At 30.3% G+C, this 13,164-nt stretch overlaps 1 protein-coding gene across 1 annotated transcript in view; it reads left to right on the top strand.

Annotated features, from left to right (window-relative positions):
* The window catches only part of LOC129222125 (exportin-6-like), a 64,528-nt gene extending 53,511 nt beyond the window's left edge, over positions 1-11,017 (top strand). The window contains 4 exon segments of the mRNA XM_054856574.1: positions 3,679-3,837; positions 6,392-6,490; positions 6,976-7,206; positions 9,503-11,017. Of these exon segments, the coding sequence (XP_054712549.1) occupies positions 3,679-3,837; positions 6,392-6,490; positions 6,976-7,206; positions 9,503-9,586 (573 nt within the window). The 3' untranslated portion in view covers positions 9,587-11,017.
* The last annotated feature ends 2,147 nt before the right edge of the window (positions 11,018-13,164 follow it).

The raw sequence follows: 13,164 nt of genomic DNA, 5'->3' as shown, positions 1-13,164 counted from the left end.
TGCATGTGATATACTTTTTGCTTTGATAAAATACAAATTATTGGGCTCGTCGGGGACACATTGATCTGCTTCTCTAATTTTGATTTTTAAAATTAAATGAGTAGTTTGATTTTCCATCAGAAGTTTTATTAAGTATTTCTCATCATTTCGGATTTTTTTCAAAATGATCAATCAATAAATTTTTTAGATTGATTTTTTAACCTCTTAACTGCCCTGGGCTTATATATTAGTCTAGTCAATGAACACATTGTTGCGTGCATGGTATATGCAATATTTTTTGACTTCACAACATTGTTAAGGGTAGTTAGTAAGTAAACATACTAAAAGTCCCCGCCCCTAGAGGGTGAGTTAAAGGTGGGAGGGAGAGGGGAAGAAAATTTTGGGTTTTTTGAGAAAATGTTGGAAATGGTGGAAAAAAGTGTTTAAAATAAAAATTCAAGCTAAATAAACTTGCTACGAAACTGTTTCCATACATATTTGTCAAATTTCCAATAATTTTCTGGGTATATGTTATGAAAAACCAATGATTTTCGGAAAAATTCTCTCTTTTTGTCAAACATTTGCTCCTAGGGCCTCCAGGTCAGTATTCATGAAAATTGTCAATGACACAATTGTAGAACTTTAAATTTCCTTCAATTTGATATGTTTTTTTGTTATATTTTATTCAACCAATCAAAAGTTACAGAATTTCAAACATTCACTTTCTTGGCAAAAAATGGAACACTGGCCATTCACAAATTTCAAATTGACCCCAAAAGGATCTCTCACTTCCTCTTTCTTCAATGAATCCAACAATCCTGATGGACAATAATGAAGTATTTGTGGTGTTTTAGGGGGGGGGGGGCGTAAAATTGTGACAAGAGGGAAGGAAAAAGTAAGAAGTGTGACATTGAACATTTTTTAATACAAATATTTTTATAAAAATTAGTTTATGAAAAGTACTTTGTGGCAAATTGGGGAGGATGTCAAAAATGTTGAAAAAAAGTGTAACATCATTTATGGACAGCCCCTTACTACTGACAAAGATTAGCAAAATTACGTATATGCAGTATGAATTGGTGGACTGGGGACGTGCAGAAAGTCAACACTATACATAATGTTTAAGGAAATTGATTACGACATTGATTTAATTAAATTTGAATTTGTTGTTAATGAGGAAACCTAGTTTACAAAACTGTTAGGAAAAAAGAGACGACCATGTAAACCATATGGACATCAATGTCAGTTAGAAAATTGAATCGACGGTCAAGCAGGAAGGTTTCTGTCCCACTATCAATAAGTCAGCTGACAAATCCAATAATGATGAAGCTGTTGAAAAACGAGACAAATATGCTCTGAGCTTTAGGTAATATTGACGTTGATATTGCGAAGACGGCTATCATCATATGGTGGCAAAATCCTTCGGTAGCTGTCATTTGAGAGGAAGTCCCCCTGGTTGTCCTCTTGATAGCCAAATCCCCAACTGATCACAACATTCTGCTGTCAAAATGTACTAGAACTCTAAAATCATACATTATGTATCTAATATATGTATCAACAGTTCTTCTTCCCCTGAATCCATTGAGGCTGCTGGGGCCATATGTATCTCTCACGGTACGGTGCTCTAACCACAGAAAAGTCTCTCAATGAGTTAGTTCCTTTACAGATCATTTATCAAAGTAGCTGCAATCATCAAGACTGATCTCTAACTCTGCCGTACCACCAAGTTAACCTGTAGCTAGGAACTTAATGGTGAAGTACCAGATTGGGGGTTTGAGAAAGGAGGAATGACCAACTCGTGCCAAAACTCTCGGAATTGGATGTTACTCCTGACGGAATCTTGAAGATTTTGACAGATTGCTCTTCTACAAGTGACCAGAAGGTCACTTGTAGGGACTTACAGTTACTGTCAGTTCGTATTCCATATAAACACTTTCAAAATATGTGATTAGTAAAGATGTAATAAAAACTATAATTATAAAAAGGTGCTGCCGGTCAGCTACAAAATTTTCATTATCATGCTATAGCATCACAGATTCATTTCAATAAGAATAACGAAATTGAGTACATGCTAGAACTTAATAGTTTTTAATTGCTTGTCAGCTGTGTATCACGATGATTGGGCATAGACTTCATATTTCTTTGGTATCAGGTTTGAATTTGCACAAGTGTTCAGTCAGTGGATTTTCAAGATACGGAACCATCAAGTTCCATGTCACATGATTGCTGGAGCTGCACAAGATCCCTTGAGTGCCTACTTGGCACTCTGAGACAAAAAGAACTTTTTTTTTTTGAAAAGTATAGGTTTTTAAGAACACACACCTTAAAAAAAGCACTGGAAATGTGACATATATGTATGAAAACAATTTCACAATAAATTTAGTTAACTTTTCCTTTTATTCTGAACACATTTTTCCTGCCGTTTCTAAAATATAATCGAAAACCACAAAATTTGGCTCCTCCTTCCCACCTTTAACTACCCCCCCCCCCACAATGTAGGGGACTTTCAGTATGTTTACTTATTCATTGCTAGTAGTACCCATACAGCAGTGCAAGTGCTAAAAATTTATTGGAAGTCTGTTGAATAAAAAAAATTGAGCCCCCCCACCCTCTGATGTAAAATGATCATTTTTCTTGGTATAAAATGCATACACACCTTTTCAAAGGGAAAAAAAAAACACTATTAAAGTTTCTTTGGAACATGAAACTTTTCGTCAAATCATTAAATTAGATTTACTGTTGCTTTAAAACTCTATTTAGCGAGTGAAGCGGTTTTTACTGCAATTTAAAATATTTCGCCAAATAAACAAACAAACAAAAAAAAAAAAACATTTAAAAAAATATTTTAACAATGAAGTATAGAGGAAAAAAAGTCAGCTGAAATGAAAATAATTTCACTGTAATCACTTAAACTTTAAAAAAAAAATAAAAAATAAAAAAAAAAATCTGTCTTTCTGTTACAAATGGAATTGCTCTGAACTAAGGCCGGTAAAACGGTAATAAGCCAGTAATAAGGTAAACCAGTAAAAGTTTTTTCAAAGCTTTAGAATACAGCCTTTTGTGTTTCCATTTTTCTTTTTAAATTTATTTTGTAAAAGTAAACTGTTTTGTTTCATTAAACAGTTTCTCCTAACTTTTCTTTTTAACTTCATTGTAAAACAACTTAAGCTGTTCACATAATTAACTAAATGCAATACAATGTATAACTTATTTATTTCCTATCAATTTTTAAATTAAATATAATATTTTATTAATTACTGAATGGTTTCTGATCCAATGCTCACACACTTTTATATTTATTAAAATTTCTACTATGTTTTATTGCAAGGTACAATTGTTTATATGTTTAAAAAGTATTTTATCTAATAATAACTTCAAAAAGAATTTCTACATCATAAATTGTTATTGGCCAAATCGGCTCACTATTCGGCTAGGTTGGAGCTTTGTTCCATCTCTAGTTAAGTGTCTTGTTTGATGCACTGGTTTTGTCTTTAGACCTTCCAGTTCAATACTTAAATAAGCAATTTTGTTTGAAATTTTCTCATAGGCAAGTGATATATGTATAAGCAATAATAATTTTAAGTTGTTCAAATATGTTCTTGTTTTGTTTGATGCACTGTTTTTATTCCATATTTTGAACTTTTTATATTCATTTAGACCGATGTTTTATTTTTGTAATGATTTTTAAAATGTTTCCAGAGAGCATCATCAGAAGTTAAACCACACTTTTTTGAATTATTACATAAAATTCTCCTTCATAATTGGCGATATTTTTTTAAAGTGAATGTGGTGAACAGTCTTGGAGAATCAGGAAATGAAAAAATTGAAAATGAACATCATTTCACCAAAATGATGGAGGTATATTTTAATTATTTCTACTTTTCTAAAAATATCTCACATTTCTAATTTGTTATCAGGTAAATATTGTTCAAAGTCTTCTTTTGTTTTTCAAGTGCATTTAATGCTGTTTTGAAAGAATTTATTTTTTCATTATTTATTAGTAAATAAAATGGAAAAGTTTTGTTTGTTAATTATCATTTCTTTTGAGAAAATGAAGAGATTTATGTTTTCAAAGTTAAAAGAACAGGAAAAAGATTGTTATGCGCCATACAAGATTGTGATTTCAAGCTAGCAAATCACTATCTTTTATGGCTTGTATTTTTAATTGAAATTTTTTTAAATGTACTTCTTAATTGAAATTCATTCTCATTTTATTCAATATGTTAAGAATGAAATCTAACAAAAAATTGATTGATATTTAGATTTGAGAGAAACAAAAAATGAATTATCCAAAAACTACCCTAAAAGAAGTTTCTAAATATTTTTTTTAATGATAGGACAACATGCTGTGTATATTTTGATTAATTTGTTTGGTTGAGTTCAAATCAACAAACATAGATAAATTAGGGGAATTTTCTTTAAAAAAAAATCCTTTTTTAATTGTGATTGTGTTTTTTTACTACTTGCCTTTTTTGTTATCCAATTTTGATTTCAGGCAGACAATTCATAAAAATGTTTACTCTTTCAAAAACTTATTTTGTATAAATTATGTGCTTTAAACTGGTAAGGAGTTAGGATCTTTTTATTTGCGACCTTTTTAAGCATCACAACTTCGCAAGTTAACTCTTTTAATATTTAGGGTGCTTTCATCCCAGAAATATTGAAAGTGTTGTTAAAATTTGTCATTTTTCTCTTATGCACTTTCATATTGAACACATTATCTTCCCCCACCCCTGTTATTTCATCTCTTATAGTGCAGCAAATAATTAATACTATGCAAACAAAAAGGGGGGGGGGGAATATTGGTTTTAAAGTTTTATAAAACTAAAGTTTGATATTTCTCTGAAACATTCATACTTTTCTTAATTTACTTCAGACAAATAATATGTTTATCATTAACTTATTAAAAGCAGAGCTGCGGAGTCGGAAGAAAAATGGTAGACTCCGACTCCAGGATTTTGAAATGTCCGACTCAGACTTTTTTATTTTTTTTAATCCCTCCCCCTTATATGAAGGGGGAAAAACCATTAAACAGAGATTGAAAGATAAGTTCCTTTTTATGAAATTTTCGCTTTGTATTTTATTGTAAACCTAAGTTTCATACAACGTCAGAAATTCAATTTGAAAATCAAACTTTCCAATAGTTGCGATTTCCAAAGTAAGATTACTTAAAAATGCCATTTTTAAAAAAATGAAAAGGATTAATTTGCTCCCCTTTAATGTTTAACAAATAGATATTGATCAAATCCTGTGCTTTCAAATTTTGAAAGCCAAAGAGGGAGAGAAATAGTTTTGGGAGAAAAAAAATTGTTTGCAAAGTCAAAAAAATTTTCTTGAGAGGGAGCAGTCCCCCCACCCCACGGATGACACCTCAACTTAATTTCAGAGTTTATAAAATATGAAATAATTTAATTCTGAAAAGTCTCCACAGTAGTTTTCCGTAATGAATCTTAAATTTCCCCTTAAAAATTTCAACAAAAACATTGCACTATACTGCGGAGAGAGGTCGGGTACATGTACGTCTGGAGCAAATTTTACACAAAATATGGAGGTATACAGCTTTGTACAAATAGCTTTTACTATACCAACATTTCTTGGCTCAATTTTTAATTTTAATTTTATTGGCAGCTTCAGAATTAACTTTAATATGAAGATTTTAGGATTAACTATAATTGTTGAGTGTTGTAACCAATAAATCATGTACTAATTTTATTTTGTACTTTAAAGTGATAACCAAGCTTTCTTAGGTACAGTATTTAGATTTTAAAAAAAATTAAATTTTATCAGATCTAATGGATTTGCGCTTTCATGCCAATACTTTTTTGAATTGACTAAGCACCTCACAAAACTGCTCGAGCGATTGAGCACTTGACTTGCTCAAGCGATACGTACATTCCTTTTACTATTTCATAACTGAGATCGAGGTAAAAAAGATTTTATTATTTTTATTTGAAAGTGATTACTTAGAAAATGTTAGGCAACAAAACTGTTTGCTGACAGTTGCTATCCGTTAAATAAGCAAACTAAGAGACAGCGTAGGTACTGGTAGCTGTTACAGAAAGTTTGATAAACAATCAAGCCAGCTGGTTGCCACAATGACAGTTATTTTCTTATTAGTAGGCCTTTATACATGTAATCAAATTAATTGGTAGTCAGTTTTTTAAAAATGCAAGGAGAGTCAGTGAAAATTAAAGAAAAAAAAAGAAACCCGGAGTCGGCATGTTTTCGAACGACTCCGACTCCTTTACTCCAAAATCAATCCCCGACTCCGACTCCACAGCCCTGAATAAAAGTGCACAGTTGCTCTATTCCTTTAGTAATATACTATATTAACTGTTTAATCAGTTAAGTACCATTCATCAGTGTAAATACTATGCATAACTAGATTTTTAACTTTCAATCTTTTTCTTAGGCATATGGGCAGTCTTTTTTGCAGCCTGATATTAATTTATTCAAGCAAAATCTAATGTCTTTGGAAAACTTAAATGAAAAATGGAAATTGTATCACAAAGTAGGTGCTTCAAATTTCTACTTTCTGATAAAAACTTAAATTATTTCTTTATAGCTTTTTAATGTTGTAATGAAGAAAAATGGTAATTCTCTGCTTTTTATATTTTCTAGAAAAGAAAAAAAAAATCCTATCATAAAAAAAAAGTTTCTGATTTTTTTTCAGAGAGCCAATTCTTATATTTGCTCTTTACTCATCAAAAACGTCTTGTTAGTTTTAGTTTATTATATTTTTTAAAAGCTATTCTGATTCTTCACCAGCTTAATGTAAATTTCTCTATTGTTGTAGCTACAAGAATTTTTCCTGAATTATTATTTTAGTTACTAATAAATAAACATTACTATTGTTGAAACTACTCTGTGTATATCACAGAGAGTACTTTTAAAATTAAAAAATGTAATTATGAATAGTTATTGCAATGATTATTCAAGTAATAAGAAAAAATATCCTATTACAGATTACTAATTTAATCATTCATATATTTTCAGGGATTTTTTAAAACGGTGATGTTGCAGCAGTTTTTAAATGTGCTATTACAAACACTTATTCATAAGTCACATAACTTGTTGCAAGAAGAAATTGTGAATACTATTTATCACATGGCATCAGTTGAATTCAGCACTTTCTACAACAGTTTTCTCCCTCAGTTTCTACAAAGTATAGACAGTTTGGATTCAAATCAAAAAACTGCTTTGTTGCGAAACTTCAAACATGATACTGTAAGTTTTTCATTCTAACATCAAGGTTTTTAACTTTCAAACTTCACAACTATGAATTGGATGCATAAGTGACAATTAAAATGTGGTTATTTTTAATCTCATTATTTTCAATTCCATTAATTTATTTGAAATTTCTTAATTGTTAAAAGTGCACAGGATGAGATTTTGAAATGAACAATAATTTCAACTTGGTTTTTTCACCTAAAAATTTAAAAATTCTAATTTTATCTTTAACCAGTAACCTCACATTCAAAAAGTTCTCAGCAGCTGTTTTGTAGGAGTTAAAAAAGCTGAATGATGAAAATGAGGAACCCATTTTCCGTTTTCGCTTGAAAACTGACGGATGAAAAATCGACCCGCTTTCTTCAAAGTGGACATGTTCGAGAGAGATGCACTATTATCTTGCACCAATCCCCTATTCAAAAAATTTCCAAGAAAAGGGATGAAAACGTTAAGCATTTGTCCCTGGAACAGATTTTACTACAAAAATTGCCAAAGAAAAATGAGAATTGAAACTTGCTTTTGAGCTAAAATTTCGACATATCAAGGGTTTCAAAAAATACATTTCGAGATAACTATGGAAAATACATAAAGGTTTTTATATAAAACGCCGGGGAAAATGTTTTTTTCGAAACATCAGGGGTTTCAAGATAAGGAGGTTCGAGATATCAAGGTTTGACTGTATTGGAATAACTGCAGGCTCTAGTATAGAACCTAGAAAAATATAAAACAACATGGGGTCTCTTAGGTAAGTTCATAGTTTAAGTCTCCAACTTGATATTTCAAAAAAAAAAAAAAGTAAAAAATTGAATAACTTTAGTAAAGTTGTAATTATACTCCATATGGTATCCAAGTTAGAAACCCATTGAGTAACCCACTTTTTAAATTAAACTGTCTCAAGAATGATAATTTTCAAAATTAAAGGTCAATTACTTCTAAGCCATAAGTTTTAACTTTGATACACAGTTGTAACATTAAATAATGGCTATATAACATTATAATTCAACCTTTTTAAGAATATATATTTTATCTTCTAAAAAAGTGCAGAATAGCATCCAGTAATGTGTTTTAATTGAAAAGAGACTTGAAAGCTATAAAAAACAAAATAGCAGCTTAAATTTTTTGAAACTTTCAGTTTTCAAACAATCACTTTCAGGTAATATTTCATCTATTTTCCCGCATGATTGACTTAGTTTTGATTCATATACTTTATTTTATTTTTGGAAATTTATTATTTACAGTAGAGTCTCATTTATCCAGATCTCCTGTTAATCTGCATCAGATTTGCAGTTTAAAATAAAAATGTATTCACTAAAACAATCTTAAGTTATAATAGCAAGAACAAGGTTATAAGACTTATAATTCCATTGGCAAACTCTCAAGTATGCCAATCATTTGCTGTCTTTTTTTGTTTTCTTCGACATTTCTATCACACCTGCAGATGAACTATAAAAGATGAAGTGTTTGCACAAAACTATCCTATGCATACCTGCCAACATTCAAAGAAAAAAAATCCAGTAGATTTTTTCAATGTGGTGCAATATCGCTTTTTTCTATGCTATTGAAGGGAAGATAAGGATTTTTTATTATCTCTTAAAGTACAATCATATACAAGTTCCTTGAGTCATACACAGAGAGATTAATTAATGAAAATATTAAATGGAAGAATAAAAGTTAAAGTAATACTTTTTCAATGAAAAGTTATTTAGGGAAAAAAAGAATTTCAATTATCTGTAAAAATACAATCATAGACAAGTTTTTTCAGGTCTTCGACAAGATTTAATCTACTTTTTTCGGCCGCAAAGTGCCCGACAAGAAATGTTGTGATTTGGCAAAATAGGTTTAACGATGAGTGTGCGAAGCGAGATCGCAAACGTACACAAGAACCGATGTTGCCAGATTCTAATGTGCTAAAGTTTGAAATTGAGTAGGAAACTTTTAAACCATCGAGTAAAAGTGCTAAAACGATGTAAAAATTTATTTTAAAGGGGTAATTTTTTCAAGAAAATCCCTAAATGGAGGGATTATTTTAGAGATAATAAAAACCGGGAGATTTTCAATAAAAATCCGGAGACCGGAAGAAATGTTAAAAATCCAGTCGAGTACGTATGCCTATGTAAGTGGTTGCAATTTTTTTTTGCTGTAAAAAAATAAGTGTTTTTTTAAGAATTTGTTTTGATTTTTACTGAGTTAGTTCTTTCTATAAATGTGGTTGTACTGTCCTAACATTCTATGTATCATTTATTTGTGAATTTTCTAAATTTTAATAAATTCATTTATTACTTTTCCCTCCTAGGATTTGCATTCCTTTGCAGAAAATACAAATAGGTTTATCAGTGATCTCAGGTACTACTGCCTTTGTACAAATTCTATGTTATGAAAGTAATTGTCTCATAGAATTTAAATTAAGACATTGAATATTCCTCATTAAATGTTGTAAATACTACTGTGAGCAGAAGAAAACTCCAAAGCTTGATGCATATGCTAATGCTAAAAAGTGAAATTGAATTACAGGCATTAATTTCTCATTGCAAAATGAAATGTGTATGAAAAAATATTTCACAATCAATCTCTTGACATAATTGTATTTTTTATAAGATTTTGTAAATACAAATTGAGCCTTTATTTCAATTTTGAACATTTATGTTCAAAACTGAATTAGTTGTAATTCTACCCCCCCCCCCACCTTTTCAAAATAAACCAAACTTTTTCCTGGTTTGGAAGGTTGTATGATCACATTTGCATCACAGCTCCTGCATTTATTAAGCTATGCAACTGATATTAAAAATTACTTTGTTTGCATAGATTAAATTGAGAAGGAATAAAAGATTGTACATGATGGTCTTCTCTTTTGTTTGAAATTTTGAAGTTAAGAATGCTTGTCTTTAGAGATCTGAAATGAACTGAATGTAGGATCTAAAAATTCAAGGTTTAATTTCCAGAAAGAAACAAATAGGATTACCTAGACTGGATTTTAAATAACAATTGTGATAGATTAATATTAAATTATAATTTAGTTTTAATGTTAGTTATACACCTTCTTATCGTTTGTTACGCAAGTTCTGAAATTAAAATTCATAAGATTTGTATTCCATTGTATCACAGATATTATTGAAACATACATATTTGATGCATTTAAAAAAATTAACAGCATTGAAATATAGGTTGATATCTGAAGTTCATAAGACTTGAAAATCTTTAGTTCAAACACAGAATTTTACTGCAATATAAAATGCGAGTTAAATAAAAATTTTAAATTTGTGTGATAAATGATTTTTTCTGTTCATATGCTGTCCTACTTTTCATATCTTTTAATATGGTGCAACTTCTATGTAAATATTTTGGAATTAAGCTTGCTCTTAAGTTTAATATTCACATCAGGGAGAACTATATAATGATAGTGAAAGGCAAATTTTAAATTATTGAATATTACGAATTTGTGCTATTCAATAGTTTAAAATTTGCCTAATCACAATTAAATTGCTAGCAGATTAAAGGCATTGTGTTATATTTAAAAACATATGTTTAATCTATGCTTGCTTTATCTTTTTTTTTGGAGGGGGGGGGAGGGAACATGTGAAAACTCAAATTATATTGAGTCACTTAGCTATATGAATTTCTAATTTCGACTCTTTACCATTATATCAAATTTCATCAATATTTCTAATTGAAGCTTTTTCCAGATCAAGCTGTTCTTTTAAAATATAGATATCAAAAATAATATTTTTAGTTCACTTTACTGTTTTAGCATTCTCAGATGTTGAATGGAAATTAAATTTGTATATTGTGCAAGATTTTTATACATTTCTTTCTTTTCTCAGAACCATTGTTATTGATTTGTAAACAATTTTAATAAATATCATTTTTATGTTTGTGAAATGATTGTTTTGAAGTCAGTTGTATGCATATAGACAAGTAACCTAACATGTAAAGAAAAAGTAGAGTCGGTAATAATCTACAGAATTATTAAATGCTAGCTTATCACTTATGTATGTTACTATTTCCTTAGGTATAAGTCAGTGAGACCTAACATATGTCCATTGTGATGTTCAATATTACGAATTAAAAAATGTCTTCCGCAACCTTCAGAACAGATTGTCTAAAAATTATTGCTGCAAATTTGAAGCCAAATAGTTTAGAGCGGCAAACTAGAAGCGGAGAGTAGAAAAATGATATAGTCATGCGTGTTCATAGCAAATTGAAGGGACCAATACAAATTATAGCCATTATCTTTTGAAATAAAAAGTTAAATACAGAGTAAAACATGAGAAGGAACTGAAGCATCACATTATAGCCATAAATTCTCTATTAAAGGGCACAAATATAAAACCTTCAGATTTTAAAACAAAACATTATTGAATATATTTACTGGTGGTGAAAATAAGGGGTTAAATCCAAAGGAAATACCATTAAATTTTTGAGGCCAAATAAGCTATACTTTGAACGCCCATTGCAGCTGAACTAAGGCATATGTAGTCAAACTGCTTTACCTGGATTCATATCTAGTAAGAATTGATCTAAATCTAGAATTTTGCCGCCTTGTCCCTGCTCTGGTTGCAATATACACAAAAGTTGTCCTAAAAATCCTAAAATTTTCATTATTTTATTCCCTACTTGTACAGAAAAATAAAGTTCCAAAACATATGCTCAGTATTGCTACTGCATAAACTGTTTGTAACTCTTGCAAAAAAGATTGCAGCAAATGTTGCCGAAAAAGAATTAGGGGAAAGGATCTGATATGTTTGATTTTTTTCCCCTTTGAAAAGAAATGAAAAATATGTAAATCAGGGGGGGGGGGGAGTATTCCCACCGTTTATCAAATTGCAGTTTTGTGGTGGGGGTGAAAGGTATCAACGCTCTTTGAAATAAAATAAATACAATGTGTTGAACTAGAGCCCAATAATAAACACTTGGTTCAAAAAGACATATTTAAAGCAAAATTTAAATGGGTTGTCCCCAGGTGGGAAGTAATATTTATTTTAATAGTGCTTCTTGTGTTATGGTCTGAGCATTAGCTTGTTCTTCCAGTACAAAGAGTCAGTTTCAGAGAACCTGAAAGTTCCAAAGCGAGAATGGGGGGGGGGGGTAATCTTTGGTCCCTATTACTTAAGTGCACCTTTGCCATAGTATTAAATAGTTCTGAGTCAAAATATTGTGTGTACATTTGATTAAATTTTTAATGGGTTAAAAAAGTTACTTTTGAGCTGCTGTTATACAATTATCTTTATATTTGTCCATCTTAAGGCTCTTGCAGGTATATTTGATGAGTATTATATAATTTTGAAAATTGCGGAGGTAGGGAGATAAAAGCATAACAAAAAAAACACATAATTCCGGTATTTTCGAACATAAAAATACCGGAAGTACATCCGAAAATGCCGGAAATTCGGCAAAATACCGGAACACAATCACCCCTGTAATTTGTTTTGTTAAAATGCCAGGGAAAACGAAATTCTCTTCCTTGTGGTTGGAAAAAGAAAGAACAGAAATAGATGCAGGATCAGCACATGGTGCCATGCGGAAAACAATGAATTTAAAGCATTTTTGTCTCATGCTGATGCAGCGAGACATAAAAGGTTGACAAGTAGCTTAAAATATCAAACTGTATTTTAAATTCCATGTCCTTCGTCTTCCACTGAAAACAAATTGATTATGATGAAGTAATCCAAAGCTTCTGTTCCACATTCACTCCAAGATAAAATTTTGAAAGTGAAGTTTTCATGAAAAACTTCCTTTAATATTTTTAACTTCCCAGTACACATCTAGCATGAAAAATATATAAATAAATGAACAAACAAACAAAGTAAACTAGTATGTTGTGGCCATCACGAAACTTTCTTCTATATTTTTCTTTTTTTCTCTGATCCCTCCCCATGCTTGACAATATGCAATATTCCCAACAAAAACAAAATGACACATGCAAAAACTAGATACCATCCCAATGTCTGAATTATTGCA

The sequence above is a fragment of the Uloborus diversus genome, chromosome 5 (assembly GCF_026930045.1).
Source record: "Uloborus diversus isolate 005 chromosome 5, Udiv.v.3.1, whole genome shotgun sequence".
Lineage (NCBI taxonomy): Eukaryota > Metazoa > Arthropoda > Arachnida > Araneae > Uloboridae > Uloborus > Uloborus diversus.
Note: the sequence above shows the minus strand (reverse complement) of the source record. Positions and strands in the feature narration are given on the sequence as shown.